General features: G+C 36.8%; 1 protein-coding gene across 1 annotated transcript in view; it reads right to left on the reverse strand.

Moving 5' to 3' along the window:
• LOC116176069 overlaps positions 1–20568 on the reverse strand; it is a 176383-nt gene that overhangs the window by 143567 nt on the left and 12248 nt on the right. The window contains 1 exon segment of the mRNA XM_031494536.1: positions 17519–17574. Within this exon segment, the coding sequence (XP_031350396.1) occupies positions 17519–17574 (56 nt within the window).

The following is a 20568-nucleotide window of genomic DNA, read 5'->3' on the forward strand; positions in this document are numbered from 1 at the left end:
GTATGCGCAGTGAATCCGAACTTCGGTTAGCGCCGTTGTTTGCCATTGCCAATGTATAACGGCTCTACTGTATTTACTTCCAATCTACTCTCAGCTCAGGCAAAGTAGAGATGAGACTTCCACAGGAATCACGGAGTTATAATTTTTTTAATGACTCACAAAGAAAATATATATTAATTATAACTCGGCTGTATCGATAACCAACATGCGACAAACGTTATCTCACAGAGTGTCGGCGAAATTAAAATAGTAGGTTTGAGCTCAGAAAGGGCACTGTCTGCCAAATCTGCAATCAGGTAAAACACTAAAACAAAAAGGGAGGGGATGACCAGTACGACATATAAAGTGCGAGAATAGATCTAAAGTTTGTCACGTCGAGTGACTCGAACACTGAAATTGCAATCGACACTTAAGGTGGCGTTTACATTGAAAAAATTGTTTCCACAATAACTTCCTTCTGGGTACAAATTTTTGGTTGAAATAGCATTCATACAAATATATAATGTTCCGACATTTGCATGAAACAAAAATTATTTAGCTAATTCCTGTACTTTCGCCGTTATTTAGGAAAGAAAACTGCCATATAAAATAAAATAATTCTTATCACACACTGATAATAATTTGTTATCAAATTTAACTTCATTCACAAGCTTAAACCTTTAGCAACCATCGGTCGTTAACAGATGTTCATTTTTTTACTTCGAAACAAAGTTATTGAGGAAATCGCAAGGCAACTTCTGCACTTTTTGTACACGCCACCCTAATGGAAGGCAATAATTTAATGTAAATTATATGGCAAAAGGAAAATTTTTATTGAACTTAATCGGGGTGTAGCGATAATGGGGGGGGGGGGTAGAAAGCAGAAAGCATTTTTTGTATAACCTCCCCCCCCCCTCCTGCTGCGGTTAGAAGTGTAAAAGACACACCGTCATGGAGGAGACGTGTACCGTATGCTGACAGCGTCCCCTTCCATCCTGTTCAGAGTTCAGAGACACTTTTTTAAAGATGTCTCAAAATAGTGAGGATCGCTTTTTAAATCTGAAGAGTATCAAGTGAGACGTCGTCTGCAATTTTTTTGAAAAGATTTAAAAATTCCTTCGGAGGGTTTCAAAAATTTTTTCTGTGAAAAAAACGTAGGAAGCGCAGGTGGGTGGATAGTCAATGTGGCACCACCACTCTCGACAAAATTAATAACGATAACAGCTACAGAGACTCCGCCGTGGTTGGGGGACGAGGACTAACGCGTCGAATGCAATGGAAGAGGAAATTTTATCACACCCCTGCGGGGCAAGGGGGCATATGAGTGGACCAAAAAGCATAAGACCACGTTTTTGAGCCCGGAGGATAAATTATTAGTAAAATACGAGACGAGAAAATACACAACATCGAAGATATATTACGCGGCAAAGCTGCAGAAGTAAAATGTGATGTATTGCTATTGAATGAAGAGCGCGAGGCGAAGCCGAGCTATGGGCCTAATCAAACTTCTTTTCGCTATTTTCCGCCTTTTCAAACATTGTAACAACGTCCAAAACAACGCAAACAAAATCTTCACAAAAGCTAAGCAAATTAATCGAAAATTATCCATAGATAAAAACAAAAGAAAACGGGATGTGATGCTCAATCGCCGATGATAGGGCCGTTGGACGAAGTTACACTATTGTACCCGTAGAACGGAGGGTTAACGGAAGATCGTGGTGGTAAAACGCTTTATTAAAATTGAAACGTTTCAGAAGCAAATTATTGTGAATATAAGATTTCCACGCAAAGGGACAAGAATGTTAGTTTTAGTACTTTTGAAGAAAGAGGGAAGATTAATATTCATGTGTGAAGGACATGAGGTAACATTGTCATTGTCTGGAACAGATTGGAAGAATCCAGGTAAGCAATTGCGCGGCATTCAGAAAACATTCCTGGATAATTTACTTTATGTTATATAAGATGTTGAATTGACATTTTAATTTAATAGATGAGTAGGTTAAGTGTATTTTTAATCGTAAGGGTAGATAAAATGATCACTTTAACTGCAAGGGTAGATAAAATGAAACAAATGATTGTGCATTCCAATAACATATGTCATTTTTATCAAAAATGGGACGCAGAGCACGATATAAAACGACGTTCAGAACAGAGTACAGTATTGTTTCCATGGAAACGATGGGAGAACCTAGACTTGCTAGTTTTGACGTCTAAATTAAACACCTACAAAATTTTGAACAGTTGTGTATTATACACGACGATAAAGGGAAACCAACCATCCCGTGGAAGTTAATTCATGCGCCATTTTCGAAAACGTTCCGTAATTTTTCCTAAAAACTTTCCGTTTGTTACATAAGCAAATTGAAACGTGTTTAAGTTTAGTTCCAACAACAACGCCGAAGTGATTATTACTGAAGTTTACATGTTAAGAATTGTGTATAACTGAGTGATAAATAATAATTAAATGTTATAAATCAAACCATTTAATGACGGAATAATAAATATATACATATAAATGCGGAAGCAGCCGTCCAAAGAAGTACAAAATGAGTAAAATTCGGAATTCGGGTGTAAAATTTGGTGGTGAAAAATGAAGTAGGTCTCCTTATCATGCCCATACAAAACGTCAGAGAGTAGGGGCACAAAATGACCGCGAATCACCGTGCAAGGAAATTGGGTTTGAAACTTTGGTACGGAGGTGGTAACCTTACATTTGGTATGTCTGTTGCAAAAAATGACATCGGCAATATGAGCATCTCGAATATTCCAACTATTACAATACCACTAACAATATGAATATTCGAACTATTCGTATATTCACACTATCCGAATATCCGCAACTATACGTATATTCCAAACTCATTAGATTAGGTACTGTTTAAATATATGGAATTGCATGCCATGTGAAGAACTGTACTTCATCGGTAACCGGCGACCAAATGCTTTGATTATTAAGTCTAGTGAAATATTGTCTGCAAGTACACCCCATGAATAATAATGTAGCATTCGTATCTCTGCTTTCAAAACAAAGAGGAATAGATGAATGGATGGAGAAGACGGTGTTTGACTACGGCAAAATTACACGTCTCCGACTAGAACAATGAATAATAACGAAAAACAACAATACCGCGCAACAATTACCTATTAATAAATGTCTTTCAAAGAGATAATTAAAGAGGGTTCACTGAGAAAATAAAGTGCGTACTGAAGACGCATAAATCTTACCCTGACAATTGAATGGTATCAATGGTCGCATACGTAATTGAATTTGATTTTATCCCGGATGATATCGATATCGAATATAAAATGAGGAAAATATCGCTCTTTTAGAACATAAATTTACAACATTCTATTGTTTCACTTTTATCTCTATAAGGAAACAGCGGGAGTTTCTTTGCATTTAAATGTCCTCTACAAGTACATACACAACCTAAGCTCGTTTTTCGAAATTTCACGGATCTCTACACTTCGACCTAATGTACAAATTAGCAGAAAGTTTTTACTCGATTAAATTTGGAACTTTTAGTTTCTCTCCGTAACGGATTTTTTGTTCGCGCTTTTTTCTACAAGAATTTCGCTAGGTATAACTGGCAATAAACAACGGGAATTTGAGTTTATTGCATGTTAACGTCTTGTCTCTAATATTTATCTAACCGCCTCGTTCTCGCATCTGTTATAAAATATTTGCGAACGATTTTAATGTTATGTAGATATATTCAACACTCTTCTTTTTCTTCAACCCACGAAGGATTGTGTTATTTCTAATTTCCTAGAGCGTAAAGGTAGCTGACCGATCTGTGGAATATATGACATTTTATTTTAGTTCAGGCAGGCAATTAACATTGAGTTTTCTTGGCTTCACATTATAATCTTCTGTACTTTTCGTTATTAAATTAATGAGCGCTCTATCAAGACAAGCCGATGTACATTTAAGATTATTACATAATACATAACATCAAGTCGTGAATGCCTATCCGTTTATTACATACTTGTTTTTAATTACCAATGATATTAACATACGTTGTACAAGATTTAAGTATTTATTTTGACACGAGATGATGAATTGGGCGGAGTATTTGGTGTGGGAAGGTGAACATGACCAGTGAGTCTAAATTTGGTTAGATTTGACAAAGAACAAATTCTGAACATGTTCAAAAGATTAATTGGGCACAAACCACCAATAAAACTAAATAATGGAAAAGCAGCATTTCCCGCATTGCCAGCTTGGCCTCTTCTAATAAGTCCGCATAGCCCTGAGAGGTGTCGGTGTTTAGGTTCTTATATCTTCACATTGGGGTTAGTGGCGTACGTTTGCAGAGTATTTTTGTGTAAACTACAGGGGGTGTTGTTTCTCTAGCTTGAAATAATACCGAAGATGAGAGCGAGCCACTCTGTAGTTAAAAATTGACGTGCTGTTAACGTAATTCCGGTTTACGCATTGGAAATAGCAGTTTATCTGATAAGACCTGGGAATTTCTTTCAAATAAACATCGAATTGTTTAAGTCATTTAATGGTATTTGTTGTAATTAGTGAGTAAATAAGGGAATATTTAATAGTAATTTCCATACAAGGTAAACGTTTTATCTGATCAGATGCTTTGTAAAAAGGCGTTGTGGGAGAATTTAATTAGTCGTGTTTACTAACAACGCCACGTGCAAGATGACAAATGCAGGTGTTTGGAGTTCGGGCGATGGCGGTGGAAATAGCTTGCCACGGCGGGGAACAACGATATGGAACTTACGAATGGAGATGGTTTCACATTTAAATGGGAAAACGAAGAAATAAACGGGACTGTTTTCGGGTCAATTGAAAATCATTGTTGCGCTAAATTTTACGGGCAGTTTTCAGATAAGGGAGTTTATTTATTATTTTTGACAGTAGATAATTTGGAAGAATAGCTTATTAGGTCAAAGTTAACAGCCCTTTTAAATAGAGCTTTGCATCGATTGATATCGCATCGCAAAAGGTCGTCAATTCATTACTTGAGACACTGACCTGGATTTAATAATCTTCAAGATGACAAAGAAACACGTGGCTACATTATTTTTTTATGGACGTCATTTTTAGTTTTGACAGATTGAGATTCGCCTTTTTTTTCTCTTTAGAATAATGTATCACATGGTGGTTCAGTATTACATTATTCCTAAAAATAAATTTTTTGCGAAGAGTGCTTTGAAAAAACAAATCGTTCTTTTGTTTCTGAACAAATGTTTGGCAGTGTAGTAAATTTGTATCTCTTTGTTGTGTACTTGAAAAAGGCGTTTTCGCAATAAAACTAGCACATACGTAAATGGCACCACTTGAGATCAACTTTTGTTTAGAACAAAATAACGTTTTGTTTTTCCAAAGCACTCTTCACAAAAAAACGAAAAATTGTATTTTTACTTGGAATGTTACGTTATGTTATGCTGTTACGATGTTAAATTATAATTTAGTGATTGCCTGCATATTTTGTACAAAAATATATGCCTTTGAAAAAATACGCAACATAATAATGAATTTTAAAATAAGAAAGTTGACCAAACCGTTTGTTTATGGACGTATCGTTTTTGTTGTTAATTTTTCTCTCCGCGTTACAGTAATCATTTTGCTACGATTGGCTTATTTATAGTTAAGTCGTGCTTTGCACAACATGTCTTATATACAAGGCATGCAGTCGTTAACGTCGGCAATAGTTTCAAAGTGACCTGAACGTGTACACAAAATAATTCACATAGGCATATTTCATTAGACGCACAAATCACGGAGGTGTAGAAGAACCCATTAAAAAGTTTAAAAGAGAGGAACGCAACGGAATCATGGTTTGCGCCATGGAGGTCGTATTGGATTATTATTTATTGGAGCACCAGTTTTTCTAAAACGAAATTTTAGCCAAATTATTTTTTTTTTGCCAAAAAATTGCCAAGATGCAGCAAAATAACAAATACCTTTGGACTATGCTCGAGTACCAACACCCATTTTAGCTTCCGGTATAAACTAATTCCAAAAATGTTCCCACTGTGTTATGACTTACGGCTTATGAGACAAGACCTTTATATGCAGATGGTACACGTATATCCTCTAAACAATAGAGCCGCATTGCTTTGACCTACTTAACGTGAGAAAAAAAGTACATTGTATGATGATTAAAAACGTTCTCAATGGTCGCCAATTACACCTACAGAGAAGTATAAACATTTATTAAGGCATTAATAGGACGTGTCGTCCGACAAGTCTATATTTCAGGCACATAAAATACAGCTGTCACCCTATAATTAAATTTATTAATAGATTTGGCGGAATTTTGTGAAATTGGGTTTAATTGTAACGCATAATGAGTTCTTAATTAGCAGAATAGATCAACTCCTCATCATCTGCCAGGTACCAACTGTACTTTTTGATTCAATACCTTAAAGAGAACATGTCCCGGCTTCCTGTATACTACATTATTATCCGATCATTATGTTGTTATATAGGTAGGCATATTTTTTAGATAACTATAGTGAAATGGGATCGCGAGCTTTTAAATCTAATCCTTTCAGAAAAAAATCATTCTTTCCATGGTACGCATTATGCTCGAAATGCACGGTAATTGATGAGTATCAATTATAAAAAGTGGGCGGGGTAAAAGTGGAATTAAGTGCAATTATTTATGCGGCGAAAGAACCACAATTAAGTTAAATGTTTCAATTTATGATCATCGTACTCGTACATAAAGCTCGAATTTGATTGAAATACGTGCGTGTCTTGATCCAAATGCGGCTATTTTCTTGCTCGTTTTTTTTGCAAGAGTTTTTAAGTTGGGCACATTCCTCGTGCAGATCTGAGCGAATGGTAGGTTAGGCAGAGTGACTGGGTTGCATTAGCGAATAATAATTAAGTATTGCAGAAACAGTTCTCACTCGACGTTGTCCTTGGTTCAATAAATTCCGCGACCACTCGCAAACTGTTGCTCTTTATGAAGACGTAAACTGCATAAGTTATACCTGCATTTTGTTAGAAAAGTGATAGTCTAAAGATCCCACATAAGGTCAACCTTCGGCTACTTATCTGTTTACCGAGTGAAATACATTTTTTAGCAATCTTAATATGAAAACAAACACATTGTAAGTGGGTTGCCTAAAAAATTCAATCAAGACTACCCTTAATTAATATTTCTGTCTGCTTCTGCGACATGGAGAGGGTGCATGTGCACTCTCTTAACATCGATGCTTAACACCACGAGCAGCTGTTATGCCGCGTCCTCTTTCACACGGGGCGGTACGGTTGCCGCAATTTTAAGTGGCAAACGAGAGAGCAACATGTACATTGTTCCGTGTGAAAGAGAAGGACGCAGCATAACAGCTGCTCGTGGTGTAGGAATCGAATGTAAGAGAGTGCGCATGCGCTGTCTCCATGTGATAGAAGCAGACATAAATATTTATTACAATAATTTTAATTAATGGTATAGTCTTGACTTAATTTTCAATTAGTTTTTGGTGTCTGTCTGTCCGATGCCTTAACTACTCCTACAATTTTCAAGATATTTAGTTCGTTTTTTTGCATTAGGTAGCTTATGCTTATAGCTTTCGCACTTGGGTCAAGAAAAATCTTTAATATTAATTTGCGCATGTGCAAACTGCGCAATGTCAACTTTCTTATTTACAGATATTTTTTGAAATGTTATCCACAGATACTTGTAGTAAAGGCAAGCATATCGTATATTGCAAAAGTCAGATGTGAGCATGCGCAAGCTGCGCAATGTCAACTAACTTGGAACTTTGGTGTTAAAGGGCGTTTCGTTTGTCCCTTTGTAATGTTCAGATACCATTTTGGCGAGTAGATCTGTAGTAGCGAAGCATCCGACAGGGTTAAAAAAGTTAAGGAATCAATAAGAACATCACGTTCCTGTAGAAATAGAATTGGCACTTTGGTGAAGTTGCTCCCCCTCTCAGTTTCATTTTTTTTTATTTTTTGGGGTGCAAGTTCATTTATATCGCAGTCGGAGGGGCGAACTTTTCAAAGCTTTACTTTATCTTTAAAGAATAAGGATTCATCTGCTTGGTGTTTGTCATTACTCATTACGATTATATATGGCACTATTTCATTTTCTGTTGTAAAGTAATAGATGGCGCCACCGATTCAAAAATTGTTTTAGCTGGAAGGAACCTAACCAGCGACATACCACTAGCACAGCTTGAAACTACGAGTAAAAAATAAGAGGAGAGAATATAACGGTGGTGGGAAATAGCATAACACGCGACGGAAGTCGTCAAAATATCACTTCCTTTGCGCTGGTTATGTTATGTCGACTTGACTTATCATAAAACAGAAGAGACGATGTCAATTTTGTTTTATTACACCACTGCCAATAATGACTTGTTTCTCCCCACTCTTCTCGCAATTTTATAACTTCCTTTTTGTTCATTTCCGTCAAGTCCCCTTTTAATGCAAGGTTCTCTCCTTTTATTTTTTACTCGTAGGCTTGAAATAACAAACAGATCCACAACTCGGCGGCACGTTTTATCTGGCAGTTTAGATCCAAGTCAGCTATCTCTCTCTTTTTTGGCGAAGAAGTTAGAACCGGATTAAGAGGACGACACTAAATTGTCAAGAAGCGCCACTGTCTATTTAAGAACAATACAAAATATTACCCCGGTTCCAAATCAAAGCAGTCTACGTTTACTGAACAATAGAACAAACCGACTTATCAATCCCTAGCCGAGTATGGTTGCTTGTCCTGGAAAAGATATGTTTTGGGACAGTATCGTTCCCGTCGACTCTCTAAAAACGTAAACTTTTAGTAGACAAGGTACACGTGATTTCAGGAAGAACAAAACAGAGCTTTGGGGATAAGTGCCCAAAATTGTCTTGCCTGGGTTTTATTTCAAATGAGTTTAAACAACCCCGCCAATCATTTGGTGGCGATGTTGATGACACACTACAAAAATGAATCTCTACCACACTGATACCATGGCGGAAAAGTTTCACTCAATGTTGTTAAGCCATGTAAGATCACAATGTAGTGATTGTCCCTTAAAAAATGAATCAAAACTATTAAGTATAGCGACTTTTATGTGAGCACTAAGTATGTCATTCAAAAATCTCAAAACCAAAAAAATCTCTACTTCCTGTCCTTCAAACAATTACCTAATAACCGAAGACAGGGACAGGAATTGGATGCATGAAGTCAGATCTTTCAGGAATAGCAATTATATGTGATAAAAATATCGACCGAACGGATGAAATGATGGTCGTCATCGCATTGGATAATGGGACGAGTTGGTAGATAATTGTGACGGAATTTCTACTTTATTGCACGGTAAACGCATCAAATTGTCACCTTTAAGAAATGCACTTCTGCAAATCTTGGAATGTATCCTTGAAGAATAGCATGGCTATTGGGATTGAAGCAAGGTTGCAATTAAGAAAAAGGGGGTGTGGTGACTGGCAAGGATCTGTAATTGTGTTGCTGTATACTCTAATTATAACTATTTAAGTCTGCCAAACTTCAGGTGTTCACAATGCGAGCAATTAAATCTTTCGTAACGGAATCTCTGCAAGGAGACTTTAACGATAGGTGAGACTGCGAACCTCTGTGAATATTAATCAAAAGGAACTGTTAAAAAATTAAATGGAACATTACTATTTATACCTATCCTTGAACCTACTACCAAGTTTACGTTTACCTTATAAATCTGTGCTTTTACAATTTGACGGTCGATGGTAGATTTTCTCCAATAGCGAGCGCATTGTTGTATAGACGCCTGAAGCGAATAACGATCTGCAAGAGTAATGTTTGTAACGTAGCGTTTCTTTGAATAGTTTTACGTTTACGTTGGCTGATGGCACATACAACCTCTTGTAACCATAACAGCACAACGCTACCGAGTAATTATTTTAATTATATTTGACGGATGTCGCTTAGATCCATACAGTAGGCATACTATACATGTATGGCGGTAACTACCTACTACGAATACGAAACGTCAACGACTCGAGATACAATGAGACATTAAGGCGGAAGTACGTGAGGCAACGTCATCGCCGGATGCACAGAAAAATTTACCATAAAATTTAAAAAACGGCCAAAATCGTCTCGTCTATAGTACCTACTTTTTTAATTGATATCCGTTATGTAAACATCCTTACGTAACTCTCACGGAACAACGGTTCCGGAAAAAAACAAAAGTGGTAGAAAATAAGTGAATACGGGAATTTATGAAGTAATTCAACCCGTGCATAACGGATGAACGTTCATTTAATAGAATACTTAAACGTAAACAGTACTTTTTTTAGAAAAATTATATCAAACTGGATCTCGAAAGTGCGATGCTAGCGGTACCAATTAAAAAGAATGCGCGATTTTTTTAAAAACAAATTAGTAAACGAATTTGACGTTACAGCCTGACCGGTTAATGACGTTCAAAAATCCAAGATAACTTCTCCTTAAAGATATTGTGTTGACTACTATGTCAACAACCTCAATTATTAGCCGAATCGCAAGCGCGAAGAAGATCGTGAAACTCTATACTGGCGGCCAAATAAACATTTTTATTTGGTATTCATCCAATTTTGACACAGTAACGGCTTTTTATTAAATTATTTTTTATCAAATTGATCTATCTAACCGTAAATGCATTTTTGTGAAGGCTGGGCGCTAATGAAAAAATTGGCCCAGATATTTTATACGCATATAATTAACGGTATCTAAAAAAGCACAACGAAACCTTGGTCGAAGTCGTTACATCGCACGATTGTTCGGTTTAATTGTAAAGGCCGAAATGGGGCAAAGCCTTGATTTATATTCCTGTAAAGTTCATGGTGATGAGCTCCCCCCGAAACAAATAACGGGAGGAAAAAGCATTTCTTGCCTGAGCAAAGATCTAAAATTAGCCCTCGTGAGCTTTTGGGGAGGTTTGCACACTAATTTCTAGCAAGCAGCGTATCCACTAAATTAAAGCCCACGAAAAGCTCATTCCTATTCCTGCATCAAATTGTAGATCATGTAGTGCCTATTTGTGGTTAGGACGGGCCTTACACAGTTCCCCCCCCCCCCCCTTACTACCTTGGTTTTTGCGTCGAGTATGGTTAAAAAAAGGTTTGGCGCGATTTTTAAATGAAAGTGGGTTATTACTAACGATTCGGATGTTCGGATATTATACAATATCCGCAATTCTTCAAGATGGCGATGATCTGCTACGACTTTTGGTCTGGAACCTTTGCGATTTTTTAGCGCATTTTTGGTAACAAAAAGGAGCTTATCATTTCACTTTGTCCGGCTGGCTGGCTGGGCGGATTGAAAAACTTTTGATCTAGACATCGTAGAGAGGTCCGGTTTTATGCATTATCTCCGTCTTGTCGAGTTATTGGCGCAATGGACATTCATTAAGCCCGTAGTGGTTGCGTTTAATTAGAATTTGCGAAATAACTAACGCCGCTTGAAAACTTGTCCGTGCGTATATCGATTTTAAGCCGATCCGATTGACGTAGAGGAATGGCTTTTTTATAAAATATACTTTTGGCATTGCCTAACTACGGTCACTAATATGACTTATCTAGGATAACTACTTCAAGGTGAAAACTAATCAAAATCATAACACGGTGATGAGTTTTACAGTTTGTGGTATAATTTTGGTTAAAAATATCGTATCCAGGTCTGAGCGGTTTTTAGCGTAACACAACGAAGTTGAGGTAACGCTTATGTGCTCGTGTTTCCGTCTGTCCGTCCGTCCGTCCGTCCGTCCATCGAGATCTCGGCCCCTGGGACACCTAGAGACTTCGGGTTTTCGCTAATTGATAGCTGCTATGGTCTATATTTGCCCATTTCAGACAGTTTTATTGCACTCTCTATTTTGCGCAGACTGCGCATTGCCAACTTTCTTATTTATGGAGATATTTCTTTGAAATTTTAACCACAGATGCTTCTAGTAAAGGCAAACATTTCACACATAGTAAAAATTATGTAGACATGCGCAGTGACTGCGCAATGCGAACTTTCCTATTTACTGAGATTTTTCTTTGAAATTTTAACCACACATGCTTCTAGTAAAGGCAAACATTGCGCACATACTAAAAATTATGTGTGCGCATGCGCAGTCCCTGCGCAATGCCAACTTTCCTATTTATGGAGATATTTCTTTGAAATTGAACCACAGATGCTTCTAGTAAAGGCAAACATTTCGCAAATAGTAAAAATTATGTGTAGGCATGCGCAGTGACTGCGCAATGCCAACTTTCTTATTTATGGAGATATTTCTTTGAAATTTGAACCACTGATGCTCCTAGTAAAGGCAACAACTTGTTGATTGCAGCGTTATCGGAGATCGGGGATTTCATTGAGGCAACTGAAGACGTCTTGATTATGGGAGACTTTAATTTCCCATTAACTGTCGGAAATCGGGTAGAGAAATTTCTTCAAGAGAAATTCAATATAGTGATCATCTCTCCCCGAACAGTGACAACGAATGGCGGAACAATAATTGACGGAGTTTTTGGCAAAATGGTCAACTACACTGTTGATTGTTCGGATTACGAGTCGTACTGTTCATACCATCGTCCAATTATTATTAGAGTTCGTGAAAATTAATAAAGAAATATATGTTTGCATAAACCTTATTTTATAATTCAAATTTTCTGATAAAATACTGATTGCTAATGCAATACTGATCCGTCACGCTAAAAATGCGCTGAAGTCTCATCGATGCACATACGAGGACTTTTGTAATTTTTTTCACTAATTTTGCACCGCCCAATAGAGAAACACGTTCCTTGGATCTAAAATTGTCAAGGAATCTTTCTGTCAAAGGCAAAAATAATGAACAACTTTACACACGCTAAAATTTGATAGTCACTCTAAGTTGACTATTTCAAGCCGATGGTCGCCTACGGAGCGTTCCTCAATTTGAATCGTATCTTTGATACCAATTCTGGGCAATATAAATAAACCATCCTGTATATTTCGAAGAGAATTTTAAGGATTACAAGACATTGTATAAATATACCGTGATAGATAAAGATCTTTAATTAAAACAAATCTAATTCGCTTATTCTACACCAAAAAACTGTATTGAGAACGTTGTCAGCCTTCAATACCAAAAAATTATGGAACATAAAAGAATTTAACTTCTTACTCTTGACAGTTTAACATTGCAAAATAGCGCTGTTTTGAAAATATCTTTGATGAAGGTACCGCTTAAAACTATTTTTATGTAGAAAGAATTGCCGCTAAAGAGATATTTCCCGAGATATTTTAATTGTTTTTGTAGGGTTCGAAAGCTTTCTTGTCAGGGAAGATAATGAATATTTTCGAATTTCTACTCCGTTAACTAATTATTAACAGACTTTAATATCCTAATGTTAAGCAAAAACGTGTATTAGATCGATCCGAAATTCTAGGTAACAATGGGCATTAATATCGAATTTGGAAATTTTAATCCAGCCATTTAGTTAAGTATAATTAACCGTTACTAATTAAATGAGTTGCAGTTAACATCATCCGATTACGTAATGAGTAGTCTCATTAATCTGGATTCTGAAACATCTCTTAGATTGTTAGGGCATCAGCAGGCCGCAGAAATTTTAATTTTTGGACAGTATAAATCGAATACGCAGAGCGGAAGGAATTTCCGACGCTCCATCTCCGTATTTTGCCAATGCTATTTAAGGTATGAGAGTAATTTAGAGGCGATCTTTTTCCTTTTTGGCAACTTTGTGAGTTTGTTGCTGGTCCAATTTTTTATCCGGTTCAACGTGAAGTTGGTAGGTAGGTACTAGGTAGGCGATTGATAGTTTGTTTTCGTACATTAGAAGGGGAGTTGCTTTCCTCTGTTCTTTTCTTTCCCGTAGCTCTAGTTAATGCTACCGTCGCCACTTAGGGAAACCGCTGTTGTGCCGTGCGCCGTAATTCTGTTTTAGGTATTCACCAGTGACTGACCGCCATTTGGTATAATTGACAGTTGTTTACATTATTTTGTTTTCAATTAAGTTTGATTTTTCGTTAAGTAATGATAGCTTAATTTTAAAGCAATCGATTTTGTGCGGACATCGCAACTGTGATTTGAGGAGGATGTCGGCAAGAGCGGGATAACTGGCGGCTCTTCAAGTAACCGGACTTCTTTACGGATGTGTTAAAGTGCTAATAATGTCTAGAACTATACTATGCGATAGTATGACGCAAATGGTTGTTACAAATTGGTTCATCGAAGCGAATCAAAATATATTATCGCGGATTAAATACGCAAAAACCAACGCACCAACCCATTTAACAAATGATGACTAACTATTGTAACAGCTAAAATTTCAGAAGAATTGGGTGACAAATGAGAAATAGAACTTCGCAAGAATAATAAATTTCATAAGTCTTCTTAAGTTCTTAGTTTTTAGGAAGCAACTTCTCTTAAAACTTCAGAAAATTCCGTCCATTAATAAGAAAATTGAGTCTGCGCATGCGCCATCATTTTTTAACATCTGGTAGAGTAGCTTTGGCTGAAATCCCGCCCACTCAAAATAAAGGCTAAATAAATAAATAGGCAATGAACGGTCACTTCAATTAAATTGGGGTTTAGGTCAAGATGTTGGGCCTCTATGGTCCAGAATGAGCGATAAACCGGTATGAAATTTCGTGGTGTGCCAGGTGAGGCGGCGCAGCCGATCCAAAAAACATTGACTGATTGGTTCCAATCGGTTCAGTCGTTTAGCCGAAAATGAAAGTACAAATGGACCGACAGATTGAAATCATCCATATTTTGTTTGATTCAGTAGGCAGTAGCGCTACAGCCGTAGGGATGGGCGGTCGAACAAAGTGACCCTAATAGCGATTTTTTTAATTTTTCAGCAAATGCGTTAAAAGTACATCTATAATAGGTCAATACTATATCAAAAAAAGTAATGAACAAACACTGGGAGGAAACAAACAAATGAGCGCCTAAATCATACGCATACAAATGAAGTACAATTTGTTTATTTATTAAGTGGAAAGTGATGTAAGCTTTCTAGGGGAATCGATGGTGTCTGTCCCAAATAATATGGATCTAAAATATTTCGTTTGGAAGGTACGTTTTTCGAAGTCCCAAAATCTGCTAGTAACAAAACCAAAAAATTGTGTTTGTCAATATCATCCATTGTTCGATGCCTGCGACGTGGGTTTTCTATCGAACTTTGTGCGTAAAAAAGCTGTATTTACGCGCACAAGTTCATCCCGGAACAACAAAAGTGATTGATTTTGAGCCCTAATGTAGTGTCTCATGGACGAATTGTTCTTTGGAATCCGGGCTAGTGTTTATCTGCTCTGTTTGTTGGTGAACATCTTCATATCATATTAGAAGTAGGCCAAGGGTAGTTTACTTCTGGACCTTTACACATAAATGGTGTGGACACTTGTTTACAATAATCTTCAGGTTGTAAACTGTTATGTGTATGTGTATATATTAAGCAAATGTATGCACAAAAGATAAACACCACCCATCCATATTACACAACTTTTCTTTTCCTTCCATATGGCAGATTTCCTTTTTTAGTTTTTTTTATAATTAATTATTTGTTTATACTATGAACCAATTGGTAAGGTCGAATGAGCCCTTTTTCATGGTGGTTATTTCTGCTTTACCTTCATGTTGAGGTATCTGATCATTAAAACTAAAAAAAAAACGCATTGCCCAACTTAAAATTTATAGCATCTTTAATATACCGTTGCTGTAAAAAGCAAATTCCAATGGGTTTAAATATAACACTATAGCAAAAAAGTTACATAACTTTAACACACGATAATAATCTTCGTTTTCTATTACAACACCCATCTTTCTCTGTCTAATTCGACGTGTTATTTCAAAGTCCACCTAACGTACTTGCGGTTATTTATTCAATGACATTGTACGCTACAATATAATTTGAATTAAATTTAAGAATTATGATGATCTAACAACGTCCCGTTTTTTTCCTCCGCTTCAATGCTCAATTAACGGATGCCAGCTACCTTAATACGTTATGTAATAATATAAACAACATTTTAATGCTTGTTAAAAAATAACAAACCATTGTCATCGACTATTGAAAGCTTTTACAATAATTGTGTTACGTTAGTAATTTGTATTCACAGGTGCGTGGCCCAAAATAGTTGGGTCTATGACATTTCTTTAGATTATTTAAATCAGTCACATTTGCGTACGCGTTTTGACTGAGACTTGGTACTTTCACACGATGGGACAGTAGGCCTGTAGTTCTAAAATATTCCGAACGCACCTCCATGCGCAATCTCTAAATTTGGAGTTAAAAAATTGGCTTTGATTTATATCCACGTCCAACAGAACCGTTTGAGTCCAGTTTTTTTTAAAAACTGTAATACGGCCTCCGTAAATGGGTAGAGGAACGCGTGTGATTTACGGTGCACATAAATTGTGTGCTTGAACCAATGTTGTATGGGCAATTCCATTCTTCGAAACCAAACAAAGGGCATTAGGGTAATGTAGACGTTTACAAGTGGGCAGTAAACGTAAAAAAGGAATTATGTAATGCGGTAACTAATAAATCGTATAATAGCGCAACAAGTTAATGGCAAGGTTAGAAAAATGAGAACCGTTCCAGCGCGGCAGATACTAAAAAATTAATAATTACATCTCCAAGCTAGTTTTATAACGTTTAATGCGCCAGTGCAATCTAACTGGTTTATACAGTTCATCTGTGATACTTTCCATTTATTACAAATTTTTTGGGATTATACAATTTGGATGGCGAGCCGCATCCTTCGCACTTTCTCTATGATTTGCATTGTATTCAAGAAGCATTTCGTTACGATACGAAAATCGACAAAAAAATTCCATATCGGTATAAATGGGTACAAAGATCTTTGTAAGGTGGGTTGGACAACTTTCAATCCTTCTGTACTGTACGTGTGGGATGTTCTACGTAATACGGGGAGAGGTTAAAGATCAAGGTTTCTGACATATGGCGATTTTTTTTCGTCACACCGCCAGTCTAGGAAACAAAAGGTATATGCAAATTTAAACGGCTTTTAACTGTGGGATTCTGACATTTATCTTCCCCAACACGATGATTTCATGTCGGCTGCCAAAAGCTTGACCATCCAAAATCCGCGTCTTTTATTTAATCGCGTTGTAATTGTGCACTAAAGACCAGTTTTTGGGCCATAAAAAATTTGAAATTATCACTAACCGGCAAATGTCACTAGGCAATGAATATGCTAAAAGACCGGTACCGAAACTGCCAAAGAACAGCCAAATTGAACATCTGACTTGCCTTAATTTTCGAAGGCCGTTACCGCAAAAATAGATGATGCATATAACGACAAATAATGACCGTACGACGTTCATGACACGTTAAAGTGTATTTTGACCCTAATTATATAAACAAGTTCTCTGTCTAGATGTAAAAATTACATACTTTCATTTTCATTTTGAAATACATAACACGTATACATAAAATAGGTAGCGCTAAAAAATATTAATACAAAACTAGAAGTGACCCAGTTCGGTATACTTTCAAACAATAGTTCTCTCGTTAGTTGTAGAGAGATATTGAGCAATACTTTATTAATATCATAAAATAAGATTTCTAATTACTCACCGTTGATGTATGCAGCCATAACCAAACGACAAGCGGTAGAATGATTTTCATTTTTGCTGTAACAGAAAAAAGGCATAGGTATATAAATTGCCTAAGACAATCGTAAAGGGGCACGCCACTGATTTCAACTCCAGACTAATAAAATCAGAGTCGTGCACGTTCCGACAAAAATCATGCATGAATTTTAAATTTCCTTCGAGCCGTATTTATTATGAACATGAAGCTGCAGGATTGTAGGTATATTATGAAGTTTTGCACGTTTCTTGTGTTCGTGTGTAATCTTCCAGTTCAATTGAAGAAAAAACTCTGTAGCGAACGCTGAACGATTGAAAAAATTTTAGGCTAACTGTTGGATGCTGTAAGTGTAGGTCAAGAATGTTGGGCATTAAAACCGGCGACTTAAATTAATTTAATAAATAATTGAAAGGGCAGTTGATTTCCTTGACTTCTGCCATTATAATAACACGGCTCAAACCAGACATGTATTGTTTTTGATAAGAAGGTTGTGAAAGCACGCTTACGAATGTGTACCTTTCGGTATCTAATGAGTACAAGAGAAAGTATGGTGTGGTGAATAAAGAAACCAGCTTTGCTTATTCAACATTGGGTAGGTAACCATGTAAATTAGTTTTTTTAATGGAAATGGTTTTCGATAACTTATGCGACAAGGAATGTTAGTCTCGAATGAAACTGTCAAGGATCTTAATGCCACCAGTTATGTACCTATAAGTAGGTAGCAACTGTGGAAATTTCTCAAATAATTAATTAGTTTACTTATAGTTTATAGAATCGAGTTCGTGAAGTTACGACTAATTTTGCATTAACAAAGTTGATATTGCCTAATTAATATGAAGTAATTTAGATCTATGTCTAGATCACCTCCTGCGACAAAGTTTAATCGCAGACGTCGGTTTGTGAATTTTATTTGAAGAAATTGGTTTGTATTTGGTTCATTTTGTACACCATTCAGTACCCTAACTAAAACTCCCCATTAAAAAAGGATCGAAAAATACCGGACGATCTGTTGGATTTCATCAATATTTAAATAGATGAAAAAAATGGCCTGACAAGTGCCCTTCAGAAGAACCTGGTTCACAAGAGGTTGAGACAGGATATAAATTGGTAAATTAAATTCCTCGGTAAAATGATTTTAGATCCGATAAACATAATCATTAATATACGAGGGCTGTGTAAAAATTAAGGTTCCCAACGCTGAAACGTTGCCGCATGAGGTTCTAGGCGAAATTCCGCAACACCGCCGTGTTAGCTAGTTCCCCCAGGCTAGTCACCAGATTCCGCTCTCAGTACCGCCCGTCCGGAACCCCCCAGCAAGGTTTTCTGGACTCTTCCACACTATTAAAGGGACGCGACACCAATAACGATTATGCGAAGATATCACGCTGCTTGTTTTGGGATTAGTGTTTGATAAGTAGCTACATAGTAAATCAACAGACCTTTCATTTTCTCTTTTACAGTACTTTCATGTGACAGCCCGTTTTCGAGATGTTCGCATTTGACGTTTTGACCCCACCGACCGATACTTTTCGTTCAGACCTTCCATTTTTCCCTTTGAGAGTACATATCGTTTCAGAGATATACGGATTTGAAGATTTGAACACATCGACGGATACATCTCATGAACTCATGAACATTGTTGATCTTGACCTTTGTCTGAGCTTTTGAGTGCAAGACAGAGAAAATAACAATTAAGACATTTTTCCATAATTGTAACCACGGACGGTGAGACAGACGGCCGGAGAAGACCGATATGACAAAATTATGAGGATATCTAATGCATATAAGAGAGATAAGCTATAGTGGATTCAGTAGTGACAAATGGATGTGGATTATAAAAGAGGAAGATAAAAGACGTTCATAGCGCCATAGCGGCCGAAATAGATTATTTTAGAAGAAGTAACCGGACATCTAGCATGGAAAGGAAAGAAAACAAAGATATTAGAAGTAGGTCTGCCACAGAAACAATAGTAGATTGGATACAGAAATGGAGTCTACTATATGGTTTGGTTATTTATTAAGGATGGAGGAAACACGATTACCAAAGAAGGTACAGAAATCAGCAGGAGAAATGACGCACTCCACTATTCATATTCAATATGGCAATGACCGGAAAGGAACCGATTATCACCACTGAAAGAAAATCGAATCACAACAATCACTGAAAACATTCCAGAATCGCCTATAGAAAACCAAAATTAAATTCCGGAAAATTAGTTGGTAAGTATGGGGGAGTAATAAAATTCACTTTCAAGATCGGCCAAGCTTGTCAGGGTTGCTGAGGATAGAGTAATTTCGGTTTCCTCTACCACTAAATTTTTATGGGACATTCTTAATTGTTATCCCCTGTTTATGTGTCAAAAACCCTGGAACATCTTTATCACCAGGGCCGGATTTACGTACGAGCAGAACAAGCACGTGCTTGTGGCGGCCAAGGGGACGCCCAGCCTAGTTAAAATGTCGCGTAGAGAAGGTTGTAAAATGGTTTAGAATATGTTACTCTAACGTTTACGTTTTGTTTTGTTTTAAGGTAGAGGTAGGAGCCCCATCGCTACCTCGTACTTGGAGGCCCGGCAAGCTGTAAATCCGGTCCTGTTTATCAACACTATATTGTGGAACAACTTCCCAAAAATGAATCAGTTTTTTTTGTAAGGTTTTAAACTAATCCTTAAAAGTCTCTGGGGTCAAAGATTTTGTTCCAAAGTAACTAAAATGTTTGTACATTTTTTCAACGAAATTGATCCCTACCTATGATCACAGATATACACAAACAACAGTTTGCTAACCTGATGCATTTCATTGGTAACACATTTAGGTTACAGGGACCCTATGCAAGACAGTGGCGACAATTGAGCTTAAACATCGGCCACCCGCCATGTTGTGGCAAATTCAAACAGAATTTATCACGATATCTAGATTAAACATACGAATTCAAAGCAATTAACACTGGAATACTTTAATAATTGAAGATACGGAAGATACATTGAAGATATTTCAAGTTTACCACATAATGGCTACCGCGTACTGGATGATTC

Source organism: Photinus pyralis, unplaced genomic scaffold, assembly GCF_008802855.1.
Source record: "Photinus pyralis isolate 1611_PpyrPB1 unplaced genomic scaffold, Ppyr1.3 Ppyr1.4_LG7, whole genome shotgun sequence".
Lineage (NCBI taxonomy): Eukaryota > Metazoa > Arthropoda > Insecta > Coleoptera > Lampyridae > Photinus > Photinus pyralis.